The sequence below is a fragment of the Gambusia affinis genome, linkage group LG22 (genome assembly GCF_019740435.1).
Source record: "Gambusia affinis linkage group LG22, SWU_Gaff_1.0, whole genome shotgun sequence".
Taxonomy (NCBI): domain Eukaryota; kingdom Metazoa; phylum Chordata; class Actinopteri; order Cyprinodontiformes; family Poeciliidae; genus Gambusia; species Gambusia affinis.
Window position 1 is genome coordinate 11,442,800 of NC_057889.1, and position 17,965 is coordinate 11,460,764.

General features: G+C 37.5%; 2 protein-coding genes across 2 annotated transcripts; one reads left to right on the forward strand and one right to left on the reverse strand.

The window, feature by feature from the left end:
- Positions 1 to 1,820: 1,820 nt before the first annotated feature.
- Positions 1,821 to 7,626, forward strand: LOC122825462. The gene is made up of 3 exons (XM_044106887.1): positions 1,821 to 2,088; positions 2,302 to 2,406; positions 5,189 to 7,626. Exons 1-3 carry the CDS (start codon positions 2,063 to 2,065, stop codon positions 6,318 to 6,320), a joined length of 1,263 nt encoding a protein of 420 aa, XP_043962822.1. The 5' UTR covers positions 1,821 to 2,062; the 3' UTR covers positions 6,321 to 7,626.
- Positions 6,419 to 15,571, reverse strand: gata4 (GATA binding protein 4). Its single transcript, XM_044106888.1, has 6 exons — positions 14,856 to 15,571; positions 10,956 to 11,122; positions 10,733 to 10,858; positions 9,861 to 9,942; positions 8,764 to 8,924; positions 6,419 to 8,639 (listed from the first exon to the last, which is right to left on the reverse strand). Exons 1-6 carry the CDS (start codon positions 15,373 to 15,375, stop codon positions 8,514 to 8,516), a joined length of 1,182 nt encoding a protein of 393 aa, XP_043962823.1. The 5' UTR covers positions 15,376 to 15,571; the 3' UTR covers positions 6,419 to 8,513.
- Positions 15,572 to 17,965: the final 2,394 nt, after the last annotated feature.

The following is a 17,965-nucleotide window of genomic DNA, read 5'->3' on the forward strand; positions in this document are numbered from 1 at the left end:
CTACACAGAGTCAATGCTTCTGACCAGAAAAGATACACAGAAAAACACAGAAGCATTGACCCGGAAGGAATTTCTGCAGTAAAGAAAAAAACGACAGTTCATGTAAGCAAAACATTTCTATCATAAACACATAAGGATAAATCACTTCTCACCTCTGGCCATTCATAAGTCAACAAGTGAAAATGCCAGCACCCAACACAGTTGTTGGTTTACATAAATTAAGTCAGCATTCAAGGTTGAGACGATGTGGGGCAGTGATGCCAGACCTTTGCATAAAGTCTGGCATTTTTACATACAAGCAACTTCTTTTGCAAACGGCAAACAAGATTTAAAACATCTGGGAACATCGACCTTAACACATTTATCTGATTAACGTCAACGTACCAGTCTTTTCATCTTTCTTACATAATAATCTTTCAGCATTAACAATAGGAAAGAGGTTGATAGCTCCCTTTCTTACTCTTGTCATTATTTCTGAATCTTTTTTTATGCTTTTAAATACTGTGCAAACTGTACATTATCACTATGTTATCCCTCGATCCAAACAGGTTTAAGTCAGCTGATGCAGTGCTGTGAATACTTGGCGTGGTGAGTCAGAAGTAGTCTGATCTCAAACTCTTTCGCCATATTGGACCTTTCAAAAAACACACGGAGATGACAAAAAGATGCCTTAGTCTTGTCTTTGGTGAAAGTTTTATTAATGGCAGCAAAGGTTGCATCAACAGCTTTGTATAGGAACTGCCAAGTCAAAACTAATTTCAACAGTAAAAAACAATAGCTTACACGTGGTAAATGGCAGTCCAGAAAAATACACAGATAAATTCAAAAGCAATGAGCTGGCATTTTACGAGAAAGAAAACAGCGAGAGTACAAATATGGAAGCGAAAGCTCTTCCACTGACTTTGTCATGAAAGAAACTATGTCAAACATAAACTCATTCAGCCAATCATTTTTTTAACAGAAAGACATGACACAGTGTTAAGGTAAAGTTGCACCGATAACTGCAAAGCATTCACAATGACAACTAGAGAAAGGAAAGCCTGCAGAGTGAAGAAAAAAATGCATAAGTCCTGCTGCAGCCAAAGCTCAATGCATACTTATAAAAGAAGTGTCAGCAGCACCGAGAAAGTAATTAAGCTGTCTTTCAAACCTTTTGCTGAGGGAGATCAATCGTGCCTTTTTTGTTTTATGACTTTGTGTATAATGAAAACAAAATGGATTTCAGTGTTCAAGACTGCTATAGATCACAGTATGTTTTTTTTTTTTCCACAATAAGACATCAACTTACAGCCAGATCTTGCCTAACATGTTTCTCAGCATATTTTTGTTTATACAGCAGAACCTCTTTGTACTGTTCAGTCTGTACATGTTTTGTTCCATTTTAATGAGACAAGATGGCAAATGGAAAGTAAGTAGTGTTAACTAAAGTCTACTGTCTTTGGCACCTTTTGTTTCTGCCCCTATTCCCCTGAGGAGATATTATTTTTATTTTAGGAAAAATAATTTTGTGGTTTTACTTTCAGGACAAAATTTTTTCTTAAATTATTTTACAGCAAACAAAACTCACAATCGAATTTCTTTAAACCGTCCCACTGGATAGTCTTCGTATGCAGCATTTACCTCAAGGGCTCAAAGCTGAATCGCAGCCAACCTCCATCATGAACATCCATTCATCATTGTGACATGTCACGGTTTATCTTCTCTTTACATTTTTTTTTCTTTCATGAGGAATGAATAAAAAAAACAAGTTTCTGTCCCCATGAAAGAAACATGTGGTTTTGATTTGCTCTTTCTGCACAGCATTGTGAACTATTCACCTCACTCCATAAAAACAGGGCCGCCACACACAGATGATAAAAGTGTGGTGGAGACACGCTCACAGAGTGACTATAGAAACAGTTTCCAGAAGGTTTTTGTAGGGCTGTGAGTGTTCATAAGAGGTGGAGCTTTGGGCTGGCAGAAGTAAAGTAATTGGCATAGTTGTCACTTCATTTAGCAGAAGACCTGGAAGCGACTCAGCGTTTGCAAGCAGCAACAGAACCTGAGAGTAATACTTCAGTAGATGAAGAGCAGCATGGACATCCCCATGTGAGTAACCTAAATATCTGAGTTTAGTAAAACAATAGATCTGTCTTTGTAATATTTATGCTGAAAAAGCCCTTAACTCTGCTAATCTTCGCTTTCACCTGTGTCCTCTTGTCAGCCCACAGCCTCGTTGCCATAATTTAAGACTTTCTGAACATATTCTTCTCGCCGGCTCTGTTCATCAAAATTATATGTGTGTGTTTTCATCCGGTTTAGTCGTAAGCGGCATCTGATACTTGGATGTGATGATCAACTTCCACTCCGTAGGAGAAAATGCTTGATGGACTGGTCGGACTCAGCTGCACATTCAGACAGACTGATGTGAGTACACTCTAATCTGAATGTGCGGTGAAAAACTATTTTCATTGTGTGTTTGTTGGTCGGCGTGGTGTGTTTTTGTCAGAAAAACAATTGCAGAAATATTGTAACGTTTTCATTCCTGTTGATTTAGGGAAAGAATTGGAGCATTCCTTGACACATGAAGATAATGTGTATAAACAAAGAAACAGTTTTATTTCTTTGAAGTTATTTAAAATTGCTATGCTTAAGGCTGCATTCTGTTTTTTTTAATGTACTTCTGTTTTAAATAAGCAAAGCTTAGCCTAAATGATTTAACTTGAGACTTACTTATTGACCAAACCAGTATACAACTGTCTTCGCCCTCACCTTTAAATAAATATCCCGACACCATTTTGCTGACTTCATTTAGGCAGATGTTTTCACTTACGTCTGCTGCTCTAAGAGAGGAAGCGAGCTAATGAATTTTCTAAGATGTGGCCAACGAGGAACATGGTTTCCTGTAAAATTACTTTTACCCCATGATTTTTTTTTCACCTTTCGTCATTTTACAATCATAAAAGTTGTAAGTCACTCACTTAAGACTTTAATGGAGGTCTTAAGACTTTAATGGAGGTCTTAAGTGAGTGACCAAGCTATGGGGGATGGAGAACATTTGTAGATTTCAGTTTTTAAAGTTTTAACACAGGTTCTCGACTGGGTTTCAGTCTGAGCTTGTCTTAACTAATCTGACATGTGAATATGCTTTGATTTAAAGATGTGGGCTTTCAAACCCCGGGAGCCATTTGCAAGGAATCTTATGAGTTTATGGTAATTTTTCTTTTCTGATCCCATGTACAAAAAGTGGGCGCTAGTATTTGTTTGCATTTTTTAAGAAACATTTTGATGCATTTGTATACTGAGGTCAGCTGCAAGGTTTCTTGAAACTTTTTGTGTAATTATGCATCATAAACACGCATGTAAAATCCAGTAGGCATAATACAAACTATCAACTAACTAATCATTTAGTGATTAAATAAAAAACAAAAAAGAGAAACTGATATTTACATATAAAACACAAATAATAATGAAAGGCATTTATTAAATAAATTATGCGATTTCCAAATTTAGCATGAAAGTTGTGGGACTGAATAAAATATTTGAAAATCAGAATCAATTAATTTATTATGTATTCCAAGTACATTTTTGTACAATTCAAAAGAAACTGTACACTTTTCTGAAATACAGTCACTCTGCCATGTTTTGTTTGTGGCTGACTGTAGAACAGCAGAAGTGTGGAAGTGATGATGAAAATATTTAATGAAGCGATGAGAAACAAAAAAACAAACGTACAAAATCTACCGGAGGCTCAGGTAGAAAATAAATCATAAATCTGAAGATATAACCGGGTGACTCGAGGGGCAAAGAGCCGAACAGGAAGTAACTGGAGGAACAAACACATCGTGACTGAGAAAGAGGTAAATAAGTACTGCGAGGTAGAGTGTTTGAGCGAAGAGCTGAGCTGTTTGACTAGTAGGGTGCAGGTGTGAGGAGAGAGACCAGACAGCAGAAAGAGGAGAGCAAGAAAGAAACATGGCACAAGTGGTGAGGGAGAGTACACTGGGGAACAGGAAATAAATTTAACACTAAAGAATAACTATGGTATACTGAATAAACAAACTAGAGGGACTAAGAATAACTAGAACAAATAAACATGACTAGAAAGACTAATAAGGACTGAACTAAAGAGCCAAAACAAGATTAGACTAAGGAACACAGAATGATGAAATAAATCAAATTCCAAAACAATTGAATAAACCGGGATCCTGACATCCAAATCAATTCAACAAAGTATTTTAATTTGCAATCCTTTTATTTTAAGGAGGGTAACAGTAATGCAATCTGCCCAAATTCTAATTAGCTTCAATTATCAGTACTTCCTGGTTTTTTTATTGCAGCAAACTATCTCTATAGTGAGAGTGTCTTCAGGCATTTAATGCATTCAGTTGTTTGATAAATCCTGTTGACTGTGATCCCTGCACAGTTTTAAGTGGTTGATCTTCAATCTTTTAGCCATGTTAGCGTGAACTCCAAGTCTTTTCAAAATTTTTGAAGACAGTGAAAGACGTGTGGATTATGTAGCGCTAAAGTAATAAGTAATGCGATCACTCATAGGTGATGAGTGATTGATGTAACTACGCCCACATATTTTCAGCAGCAGGCAGGGTGTGCCTTCTCGTCATGCAGTAAAACAACCTGCACATTAATTACAAATGCATGAAAACGAAAGATAACAGAAAAATTGAAAAACTGATTAAACCGGTAATTTCGGATGTAGTAGCAGGTCCTCCTTTTCTAATATAGCCCTTATTAACTAACTATTTGGCTCATAACAAAAACTCCCACTGGTTTTCGTGATGAAGTTTGTTCCATAATTTTCTCTATTGTACCTCGGTTCCCTTTATAGGTTTGTTTATGCTGAAATTAATTTGCACACAGTTGGACCGTGTTTTCCTTATTAGAAGACAGTTGGATGAGTTGGATTTTATTTTTGATTTATTTGGATAAAGGGGACCAAGTACATGTGAATGCCTACCACGCATTTTAGATCTTGTACAATCATCTGTAATCTGAAATTTAGTTTTCTTCTGAGGTTAGCGATGTTTAATTGGCAACTTAGGTGACACAAAATGCTTTGATGCCAGTAAAAAACAGATTGCACCCAAAGAAGGAACACTCTCACAAACTCAGCAAGATAAATATGCTGATAAATAAGCTTCAGGCCAACTGACAACATGGTTGCATAAATTACTATTTTGTTTTTCAGGACTAGCAGTACTTCCACTTGGTTGTTCGACGCCTGTGTGAACAGGTGGAAGATCAATTGCAAGAACACACTGGAGCTATTGGAGCTGACGAGTCTCTGGGCCGACACAGAAAGTTCTGTGCAGAAAGTTTTAGAGTGTCTCAAAACCAGACGGGGCGACGTCTTCCTAGACCACATGGTGAACAGCAAGTTTATAGCCTTTCACAAAGACATCACGGATGAATATGGCAGGGAAGACAAGCAGCACTCGTGGGCGGTCATCGAAAAACAAGAAGAGGTCATTATGTATGGGCCTTATTATCCTAACTACAGCAGCGGAGAACACAGTGAGGACATCATCATCACACAAACTCAAGAGCTTCTGGAGGCAGAGGACTTCCCTCAAGGCTGGACAGTGTATATTTTCACCATGAACAGTCCTTGTTTGGCAAGAAATTCGGACCCATGCATGCTAAACCTCGTTCATAGGGCCCGAGACTGGTGGGGCATGTTTGCTGTAAAGACTTATATTGGCTATGTGAGAAGTTGGGGCTTTAAAGGAAACAAAGAAAATGTCTTTAAGGAAGTCAATTACAGACAAGTGGAAATTATAACTCAAAGTGTGGACTATGGGAGCTACGTTGAATTAGTTGATAAGATCGATGATCTCAGTCCTTTGTGTGAAACTGTGTTTATTGTTGCTAAGGACTTTCTGAAAGGTGAGAAGCTCAACATTCCTTTGATAACCACAGAAGAAAAACAAGAACAAAAGAGTTACTTCAAAAATATGAATGGTATACTTGAGTCCAAACAGGAAGAGGAGAAAAAGCTGCTTACAAAGGAGCTGAATGCACTTGTGGAAGCAGCAGAGCCCTTGCTTTTAGGTGAAAATCAAGGCTTAGAGGACCATTTGGAGAAAGGAAAGATGTTTTCACTCAGTTACACTTTCAGCTCAGAGGTATGTGAAGACCTCCAGGCAGAAATGAGAGTCAGGTTTCAACAGTGCTGGAGGGAGACAGTACAGGACAGGTGTGCTGAGTTTGTCAGGGAAAAGCTGACTGATGAGTTTAATCAACTCACTGTTCGGCTTTTTGCTGAGGACATTCACAGGCTTACGCAAGCATATTTGCAAATCGGAAAATTGAAGTTTTAAAATTCTTAGGAAAACTGAAGGTTTGGAAAGATTATGGGAATAGCAGTGATGGGAATCCTTGCCATGCATTGAAAACTATCAAAAATCTCACCCGTCACTTAGATTACGACAAAATGCTTTCTCTTTATTACATTTGCTTACAATATATCACAAATAACAAAGTACATGATTATAGTGGAGTGATGTTTTTACAGAAGCTTGTACATTACTCATTCTTGTAATTACAAATGGTAGTATGCCACATTTACACTGGTTACCTCTCGCTAGCAGCAGATTAGAAAACATTGCAAATATTCTGTACAGTTTATCCATTAATAACCATAATATATAGGACGTGAATTTTAATGTAGATTCCAGCAAAAATTTCAAAGGCCCCCTTGTGCTTCAGGCTAGAAGATGCAGATCCGATCCTAAGCCAGCAGAGGGAGCTATGTGCCTGCTGCCACACTCTCATTCAGAATAATCAGCATTTACGCTGGTTAGGTAGTTTGTCTTTATGACTTTTTCAGACGTGACGTGCAATTAAGGAATTACAGCCAATGAGCCACGACGGAGTAAAACTGTAGATCACTAAACTGTAGATCACTTTCGCTGAGGTAATACTTACGGTGAGGAGTGACGGATGAGACAGACTAGGAGGAATTTACAGGAATAGTTTGTACTCATTTATTTTTGCCTCTGTTGTTTTGCGCAGAGTTTTGCTGAGTGTTTCACAATTTCTAACTAACTTTTTTTTTCCTTTTAAAAGACGCTTAGGTGTTCTTGGATGCTGTGCATCTTAAAGGATTTTTGCTGTTACTTCTTTACTTATAAACAATTGTTATGACGCACAACCGCAGCAACCGTTTTCCTGATAGATGAGCCAGGGTTCCTCCTCTCTTGAAAAGACTTAAAAACTGTGAAGTTTGCTTTTATAATTTCCAAGGTCTGGCTGTGAAATCAAATAGAGTACCTCTGAACTTCATTTTAACATTTTATCCATGGCTGAACGCACACTTTTTCAAACATTTAAAGACATATTGTACAACGTTTTTGGATTCAAAACAGCTTGTGGTTTAATAAAATTGTCATTGTGGGTCTGAAGGAATATTCGTATTCTTATCCAAGAGTCCTTACAAATCCAAGAATGATTTACTTTACTCCAGATGTGAGTGAAGCTGTGAAACATCACTTCTCCATACTCTGAAAAACGTTGACTTTAACATCTTTTTTGTTTTACTTATAAAATCTAAAGAAAATATTACCTTTAGAGACAAATGCCAAATGTTTTTGCTTTCATGTTCTTCCCCAATGTAAGCTAAACTTGGGTTTTTGTCCTGCCTTTTTTGTCAGTGTGCCTGTTATTTAAAACTCTTCTGTACATGTAGGCAAGGTTAAGCTGAAAGCAATTTTCTTGTAGCCATCCTCTGACTCACTTTTTTTTTTTTTATTGACTGCACATAGGTCCTTAAATCGAGTTTCTGTTACCTTAATGAAAGATGGATTTATTTTACACATCATTTGCAGGAATCCAAGAAAATATTACGGTTGCTGCCCTTTTTATCAGTTAAAACAATTTCAGACCATCTCTATGATTGTTGAGGTTAATGATCTGTCCAAATACTTATTTTTCCTTTTCTCAGAATATAAAATCTTAAATGTTTTCACATCTTCTGCTGCTAATACAACATTATACTAATTTATCATTAGCACAGTCTCCCAATTGGATCATTTGAAAGTTTGCCAGGAATTAAATATTTTTCTTCCACTATTTTTCTGTAAACTGACGCTGATAACACTTGGTGTAGCACCTCTGTGGTGTAACCTTTGTCACAAAGTTGTCCACTTATGTTCTGTTTTTGTGTTGTGGATGTCCATAACATCCAGAGAAAAATGTCCAAAGCTATGAAGGCAATACTTACACTTATGTCTCTCATGTTTCTCATAAGTGTCATGTACTGTTTCAGTATCTTTTAGGCAGTTTGTGCTTCCATACTGGCTTTGTAAGAAAACGTTTGAGTTCGAAAAAAGTTCCTTTATAATCCCAGTTTAATTGTACTTTGTCCCAAGTCGGTGTCTTCTCATCATGTCTTGGTGTGCAGTCATGACACTGATGCCACCGATTGGAGAAAACGGTGCAGCTAGCAGTTGCTGGAGAGTTTTGTTAGGATGCTGTACGTAGGTAGTTTTTTGAGATGCAGAGCTGTAGGCCTCCTAAGCCATGATTAGGTTGTTCCAAGGCTCTGTTTTGGAGCTGGAGGACCCACCGTGTCCACCTGGAGACATCTTCAGAGGAATAGCGCCTCCCTGAGCTGCCATGTAGGCGGGTAGGGCTGAAATCTGAGGAGAAACGTACAAATGGTGAGAAACATGTGATAGACTGAGAATCATATCAGAATCTGCTTGGCAGTGTTGCCTCTGACTGGCCAAAAGCTATAGTCATGCAGTTGTCAAAGTGGCTTACTTGTGTGTGCAGGCCGTGGTGTGTGTATAAGTTGTGATTTTCTGGCTCTGTCTTTATCTGGCGAGGCTCCACTGCAGTGCTGGAGGTGGATGTTGTGGAGGAAGAGGATGAGGAGGAGGAGCGGGGAGTGCTGCTTGGAGTAACTGGAGCCCCCTCAGTGCCTGGAGGTTCGACAGAGTACAGCAGAACAGTGAATGTGATTCATATCTACGACTGTTTACTCTTGAGTTTCTCACTTTGTGAAATCAAACCAGACTAAAATGTTCCGGTTTTAGATCAATGAGGACGATCTAAACAGTGATTTCTGTTAGCTAAATGTAATAAGAATTATATATTTTTAGAGAACTATTTAGATATTTCTTCCAGTTAGAAATTGTTGAGATTACTGTGCCTTTAAATAAGCCCAGGTAATAATGTGATGTCTTCACAAGCTTCTGATAGGTTCATTCACAACATTTATAGGAGTGGCATTTTGTATTTTCCAGGCACACAGTGACATTTTATAGCACAATCAGGTTTCAGTTGTTATAAAAATGCTTTATATATATATCAAACATAACAAATAAAATTGGACTTTGCAATTTGATACCTTGAAATTTGCCTCTTGTCTCGGTAAGAAGCTACCTTTAGCACATCATCACAACAGGGCTACTCCAACCAACATTTATAACCATTCTTAGGAGATGGACTGAATTGAACTGAACTGAAAAGTATTTTTGTATGATGAGTTCAGCAGAAATGCAGTTCCACCAGGTATTTGCTGGCTAGTTTGGAGGACTCTCCCAGATCTGCTGGCTTCACCATTTCCTCCAGTCGGTGGCGTCAGTGTTATAACTGCACATCAAGACACTGCGAGAAGAGAACAGCTTGGGACAATGTACAGAAAAAGTCTGGTAATCCTAATTGACCTAAAACATGAACATTTAGTCTGGTTCAAATTTAGAAAAATGCTTGTGTGTCTTTTTACACGGGCTTAGTTAACATCTGGTGTAACTGTATAACCTTGAAAAAGTATTGTGATCTTAGACAGAATATAGCAGCTCGTTAGTTTATTTTTGGTGAAGTCTCATATCAGTCCTTGTACGTTTGAAGCTGACCTGTTTGGGACTTGTTTAGGTTCTTAGGTTTGCGTTTGCGGGTCTGGATCCCCTCTTTCTTCATAGCGAGAGGCCGGGGGACCTGAAGAGATGAGAAGAGACGGAATGAATTTATCTAAGCAGAGCATTCTTACAAATCCTTAAAATAATTAGCAGATTTTACATACGGTGTCTGGCAATGGTATTCTTACCCAATGAACCAACATTTTGTCACTTTACTTCACAAACGTCAGTTATTTTGGAGAGATTTTATGTGACTAAGCAACAGAAAGTCAACCCTCTTGAGTAAAGAACCATCTTTCATTGTGGACACAAATGTGTATTCATAACATCCAGATTTTGACGGGTCTGTCTTAACCAGCTTTCCACCATTGCACATCAAAACAGTAAAATATTGCAAAGAAGTTCAAGCTCAGAAAAAACTAAGGACCAGTATCCCCAGAGAATGATCTGACCCCACCATGTTTCACCATGGGAATGGTTATGATTAGGGTAATGGGAAGTGTTAGTTCGCCATCACTCACAGTGTTTTTAACCTTAAGGCCAAAAAACTGATAAGAACTCTTCTTCCGTATGTTTGTTTTTCTACTTAATAGTTAGTTGGCTTGTAGACATAGTTGGCTGCAAAAGAATTTAATATCAGGGTAAACAGGGTTGAAAACAAACCAGAAGTATTATGGGTGAAACAGTTTGAAAAGCATTTTCCATCCACTTAAAAATTATGCACTGCTTTCTGTTAGTATGTCCTATAAAATCCGAACAAATACCTTTCAGTTTAGGTTGTAAAGTGACAAAGTGTGAAAAAGCATGGCAATGGAAGGCATTATGTTTTTTGCTTTTTTCCATTATTATTATCGATGTGCTCCTCTTACCCCGTGGAGTTTCATGTAGAGCCCACAGGCGTTGCAGACGGGTTCTCCCTCTGCGTTTCGTCGCCACAGGGTGGTGGTGGTGGTGTGACAGTTTGTGCAGGACAGGCCCACCCTCCTTGAGGCAGACTGCAACAGGCAAAACGCGTCACTCATCAAACAAAGATACTGAGGGAAAATGAGCGAGAAGATGAAGAGGGAGAACATTTATTCTGTGATCACCCACCAGCCGTCTTTGGGGTTTAATGAGCGGCCTGTTGATGCCGTTCATCTTGTGGTACAAGCCGCATGCGTTGCACAAGTAGTGGCCGGTGCCATCGCGCCTCCAGAGGGGCGTTGACATTGCACCGCAGTTCACACATTCTCGTCCCTCAGCAAAGTCATCAAACAAATCTGAAGGGATGTTAAAAAGACAATGCGAGTCAGAAAGGTCATTTTCTTTGGAGGGGAAATGGAGGTATTGCAGTGGCACACATAAACCAGTAGGAGGCCTCTCTATGCCCCCCACATAACAGCAGCCTGGATGGAATCCCTCCTTATCACTGCTCCCCTTAAGATAAAAACCTGGCTGGAAATAGAGATGGTATATAGAGCTCCATCAAATTCAAACGTCCATCACATCTCCTTCTCCCTGGGCCTCTCAGATAGCCAAACATCTGATAAATGTAATCTCCAGCCTCTCATTTGCCAAATAACAGAGTGTCTCCCAGGAACCACTTAGCCATTTAGAAAAAGGAGATATCAATTTACAGAATGGAGGAGACAGCTTGGATTTTCTCTGCTCGCACCATCTTCATACCACCAGCAAGAACACTTTGATGTGTTGTAGAAATTAGTAAGACAGTGAATTTTAAACCACATTTAAACCACTACATAAAGACTTTTTAACTGCACACTTCAAGGTGCATTATTGCCCCTCTTTCAGATGGAATAAATCAGGCCTGTATCTATCCCTCCCTCCTCTGGCTGTGCAGCAGAGCTTGTACGAGGGGCCTCCTCAAGGCTGAGAGCCAAAGCATAGCCGGCAGGGCGAGTTAACCTTGGGCTATAGGCAGCACATGTAGCCAACACAACACTGCGAAAACAGAACAATGCACAGCAGAAATCCTCTATCTGAATGGATGCCTTTTTGCATTTGATAGCGTACGTGTCAGAGAGCGTCTTTATCAGGTCGCAGCTTAAAAACATCCACACAAACACTTCAGGAGGCCAAAGGTGAAAGTGGAAATAAACAGCTACACAGTGTTACAGAGTAGAAGTTACTGCCATGCAGACAAATTACTGAGTTACATAAAAAGTTTTGAACATCTCATTTTGATGAATCTTAGATTGGAAATGAATGACGGTAATTATAAATTGGATGATTGGATGCACATTTTAGGAAGAAAAACACCTCAAATATTTTACTGGGTATATGCAGCCAACATTTTTTACATTTTTGGTTAATATTTAAACATCATAATCAACTGTGTTATGTTGAATTATACATCAAGGAGAGTTAAATTTAGTACCAAGAAGCTTCTCCTTCAATTTTAAAACATCGTTTTACAATTTTTTAAAGTGATATGATATTTTCAAGAAAGAATAAAAACAACTCTGAAAAACCAGAATGGGCGATTTCTTATCCTGTGCTTCAGCAATTAAAAATATACAGTAAAACATACATTATTTTTCAATATTACAACCCGAGTTTTTAGGTGTTACGCAGAGTAAATATTTCTAACACTGTTTACGCATTAACTCAATACTAATACTACCTACTACTAATAATAAGTAATATTGCAATTAATAAATTTTTGGTTAATGCATAATAGAAAGACGTTGTTAGTCTTATCTTTCTATTATTTTACTTTCATATAAATTTATATAATTGGTCATAGTCAATATATGAAGATTGCTTATTATAATTCATGTATTGTGTAATTTGATTTGCTTTATTTGACTTTCCTTTTAACTTGGATGAAATAAAAAAGAAACAACTAATAACAACCCCACATGTTTTTCTCCTATTGTTTCTTTTTAGATATGTTTTAAGAATAATATAGAGCACATATTACAGCTATATTGTATCTTTTTACACTCTCAACTAAATCTCATTTGAGGATGACATAACTTTGATATTAAAATTAGTTTTATACATACATATATATATATATATATATATATATATATATATATATATATATATATATATATATATATATATATATATATATATATATATATATATATATATATATATATATATATATATATATATATATAAGGTCCTAAATAATATCTGTGTTATGCGTTTCTGAAACAAAAACACATTGTTTCATTTTAGGAAAAATATATAAAGATTCCTTTTATAAATAATTATTTACTGCTTTTAGTATGAAAGGTGCTTTATCAATAAAGTTGATTGACTGATTGGTTGATTAATCCTTGCTTTTACATCAAATTATATACTTAATTTCAATATTTCAAGGATCAGAGAAATAACAAACATATTTTGTTCCATGCAAAGGTCACTGAATTCATCTACTTCCATGTTTACTCAGCAGATAGACTTTTTTTCCTCCTTTTTCTCCCCTGAACAACAATAGGAAACATTCAGAACCTTCCCACTGAATGCTTCTCAATCAGACTGAGATTTGATGTCATTTGTTGTGACTGAAGCCATTAGTGTGTGCCGGGGGAAAGCAACAGCTGCAAAGATAAACAAGATTGTCACTTTTTTTAACGAGTGTGACTGTAATGAGATGAACGGTTCAGAGTGGATCAATGTAGTTATCTCTCACACTGTTACCTAGCTGATCTTTTACTCTTTAAGCTCACGGCAGGGTGGCCTTGTAAGATGGAACCTTAAATAATCCCAGCTCACTTGCTTAAACGCTAACAGACAGAATAGAGCAAATACAATCCAGAAAGGAATGACGGGATGAAGAGCTGCAGTGGATTAGAATATTAGCAGATGCTTAAAGCGTTACTCAATGCCGTCAAAGAGGTTTGAGTTATTCAACTCTGGAACTGAAGCAATACAGCAGTAAAACAAATAAATGGGAATAATTTGCCCCTTTATAACCCAACGGCGGGGGGGGGAGGCGGAGAAACGAAGTGTAAAGAAGATTAGATATTAAAAACTGACAACACCAATCTTGAACTTTCTGTCGTATACTCCACAATCCCACATAGCGCAAAATAGGATTTTTTTTTTTTTATTTTGAACATTCTCAAAGTTTAACATAAAGGTTTAAATAAAATTATTAGTTGTATTTTCATGTCTATTCTCTTCACTTTCTAATCGACCTGATGTGATCTGAAACGTCACATTAAATAAATTCCACAAACCCTAAACTCCATGAGCAGCGACTGTCAGCCTCGTTCAATGTTGCTTTTTAAAAAGATTCAGAGTATTATATCTATTAAGTTTAATAAACTATTCAGGTGCACGCCTTTGCTCTGAAAATAAAAGTTTAATATTCAGAGCTATTTTTAATATCATGTCTAGTATTTTTAATGCGTGAAAAAAAACTCATCTGCACTACAAATATATTTAAATCACAGATTAAAATGTTCATTTTGCTGCACAATCTTTTTATTTTGTCCTCATTTTAATTGCAAGTTTCTTTGCTCAATTGATTTTTTCCAACTCTTTTTTTGTATCAATTACAGCGACCATCATCTGTTGTTTTACATTTTGTATTAATCAGTCAGCCATTTTTCCTTTCTGAAAAAAAAACATTTCTGCACAAAAGTCAACTATCCAAACAGATTTTAATTTCTAAATGTTTTTTTTCCACTTTGTTTTGTTTTAAATACTGTTATTTAACTAATTTCTATGAAAGGTTCATATTTATATGTGGAAATAAAATACATTTTTAACGAAACTTATAGATTTAAAATTATTTTTAACCATAAATTATATTTTGTTTTTATATTGATAGTATTTCCTATGAGACACAAATGTACAAAATACATTTTAATTTAAACTTTATTATTTTGGGGGAAAGGAGGGATTGTTTGTTTGTTGATTTTTTTTCCCCCCACATTAAAAACGCCTAAAAAGCATCAGCATTCAGAATATGTCCATACAATTTACTATTATTTAAATATATTGTTGTGCTATTTTTCTGGTGCTCACCTATGTTTGGGTGTCGTGTCGTGCCAGGAGAAGCGCCGGTCTGCAGACCGTGCAGCACCGGACTGTCGAAGGGGGACGCCGGCCACGTTCCTCCGACGTTAGGGCTCATGTAGGCCGAATAGGGACTGGGGTACGAGCCGCCAAGGCCCCGCGGACCATAGTGGTCCCTTCCGTTGGCAGAGATGTTCAGCGGGCTGGTGTAAGAGACCGCCTCCCTGGCCGAGGCCACACCGGACGACAACGGCGGACTGGTGGAGAAGGAGAAGCGCGGAGACACCGGGGAGTGGTTGTAGGAAGGCACCGGGTCTGCACCCGGCTGCGCCCAGACGGAGTGGCTCGAAACCGGGTTGCCCTGCTGCGAGGCGCCGGGCGTCTGGAGGTACTGCAGCGCGGGGATCATCGGGGTGACGACCCGGGTGGTGGGCACGTAAACCGGAGAGGTGGCCGCCGAGGCGTTGTGGAGAAAGCCGGCCTCATAGGAAGAGGATCCGTGGTTGGTAGTCATAATGCCCTGGTACATATCCCCAGGAGCTGGTCATCCGCGGAGGTAAATCTGGAGAAACCTGCAAATCACCGCAATGCGCGTTATCTTGCTTATTAACGCCCCTGTTGTGGTTCAGATCTGATCTGCTGACGTCCAGCGAAGTGACCACTTTATTGAGAAAATTAAAATCGGTCTGAAAGCAGGAAGACGATAGGCTGCATGAGAGAGGAGGAGGTGGAGGAAGAGACTATCCAACTAAATCAAGATCCAGCTGTTATCTGCTCTCTCTCTCTCGCTCTCTCTCTCGCTCTCTCTCTCTCTCTCTCTCTCTCTCTCTCGCTCAAACACTCACTTTAATCCAAATTATGCTCATTCATGCCACATTTTTTTTCTCTTAGTATTACGCGGAAATGATTTCCCTCTATTTATTTATTTATTTATTTATTTATTTATTTATTTATTTATTTATTTATTTATTTGTTACGTTATTCGTGTTTAAGGTTTTGTTAAGACACGAGGGTCTTCTTAAACTTCCAATATCCCTTCTTAATATATAACAGCCTTTGAGTTTCTATTGTCAAGGGTTTTGACAACAATACTTACAAAAAAAATTATAATAATAATAATTAAGGAATTTAGAAAACGAAGTACAGTATTTTTTCTTAGACGTTTGTGAGAATTTGTATCAAATAGCAGGTTGCCCTACAAATGTTTAAGTTTGTAAAAAAAAAAAAAAAAAGTGATTTCATGCATATTTACTGCCTCATCTTCGCTTGTCTCTCCCTTGAGGTGGACTGAGTATTTGTTTATTTATTTATTTAGTCGTTCTCTGTCTGATTAGTATTTTTGCATATTTGTAACTTAAAAAATGTTAATATTTTGAGCAAAAAGTAATGGAATATTTTCTTTAGGGATTAGAAAAAGATTAACAAATGCTTTTGTTTTTAACCTATGACCAACATGTTTTAATCTCACTTGTGACCGAAATACCAGTAAAGTTTGGATTTTCTGCGCTCTTGCCCGGATGTTTTTTTGATCAGCACTCAGATCGGCAGATTTTTGTGTTTGTTGTGTAAATAGATAATACAACATGATATGATGGGGACGGGGGTAATTACGTCTTTCTTCGATTTTCTAAATTCTGAAACTGATCTAAATCTTTCGTTCGTTCGTTACAGTCGCATTTGACATTGAGCTCATCTTCTTGTCCAAAACATTGACATATTTTGGACTACCTTTCATAAGTTATTCAAGTTTGTAATGTTGTACGTTGAAATGTGTAACACGTCATTATAGTTAAACGTCATAAAGTGTTAAAAATAGGAGTAATTCCGTAATCGCATGTCTTCAAAATTATTATTCACTCAAAGACTAAAATTCCAAAGCCAATGACTGTTATATTAGTATTTTACATTTAGCAAAATAAACAAACATTATCAGTAATCAAGTCGATTTAAACCTTTAATTTTGCTTGGAAATGACAAATTTTGAGAGAGACCACGCATGATTCTCTCTCTCTTCATGTCACTGTGAAGAATGGCGCTGTTGTAGTCGGAAGTGTCCGGCGGCAGCGGCGGCAGCGGCGGCTGCCCTTATGAGGACAGATTTATACCTGTCATCGACACCAGAAAACGTAAACACACGGGGCCATTTCATTGTGCGGCCACTTCCCGCTGACAGCTTCATGCTGAATTATGGAACCACTGCGGAGGCCCGAAGAGTCCTGCATGGTGTTTCCAATACAGTGTGGGTCGGACTCAATGGAATAACGCCAGAATACAGGGGGAGGGACACCAATTAATGCTCCGCGTCGTTGAAAAACACTTACGATTGTTTAAAGCGTGGTGAAAGCATTGCAGTAAAAGTAAAAGTCCTGCTTTCATTAAAGGATAGGCCTAATTATTAAAATTTTAGAATAAACAAAGTTGCTGTGAATAAAGTTGAAGAATCTATCTATCTATCTATCTATCTATCTATCTATCTATCTATCTATCTATCTATCTATCTATCTATCTATCTATCTATCTATCTATCTATCTATCTATCTATCTATCTATCTATCTATCTATCTATCTATCTATCTATCTATCTATCATCTAAACGATGAATATTAATCCATATGTATTTCAGTATTGATTCAATCAATCCACCCTTTCCTATAGGAGCAAAAGGCGAACAGGGCAATATTGCCTCCATGGAAATGGGGAACTGCCATCAATGTGTAACTGCGGGCTGATAACACAAGCACCAATTGCTGACTAATAATATCAAGGTGTGGCTCCGTGTGGCCTCAGACGGCACAAAGTGGCATCAAAGTCACGTTTATTCGTGATTTTATGGCCCCAATCCTGTACAGAGATTTGCTCACATTCGAGGGAGAGCTAAAGATTTGTAGTTTATATATATATATATATATATATATATATATATATATATATATATATATATATATATATATATATATATATATATATATATATATACAAGGCAAACAAATATATATATATATTATATATATATATATATATATCTGTGCTGTGCTGGGTGGATTGTTACTGTCCGGACTGTTGGAGTGCAGGGTGAAAGGTTCACAAAAACAGTCTGAAATCAAGCATCCTCTCTCCCC

Bases quoted from the DNA above. Each gene is read 5' to 3' on its own strand.
- LOC122825462 (XM_044106887.1), top strand. From the start codon at position 2,063: ATGAAGAGCAGCATGGACATCCCCAT. The intron at 2,089-2,301 runs GTGAGTAACCTA...CATCCGGTTTAG, and splicing joins AGCAGCATGGACATCCCCAT to TCGTAAGCGGCATCTGATAC. The intron at 2,407-5,188 runs GTGAGTACACTC...TTTGTTTTTCAG, and splicing joins GCACATTCAGACAGACTGAT to GACTAGCAGTACTTCCACTT.
- gata4 (XM_044106888.1), bottom strand. From the start codon at position 15,375: ATGTACCAGGGCATTATGACTACCAACCACGGATCCTCTTCCTATGAG. The intron at 11,123-14,855 runs GTGAGCACCAGA...ACATCCCTTCAG, and splicing joins GACACGACACCCAAACATAG to ATTTGTTTGATGACTTTGCT. The intron at 10,859-10,955 runs GTGGGTGATCAC...TGCCTGTTGCAG, and splicing joins TTAAACCCCAAAGACGGCTG to TCTGCCTCAAGGAGGGTGGG.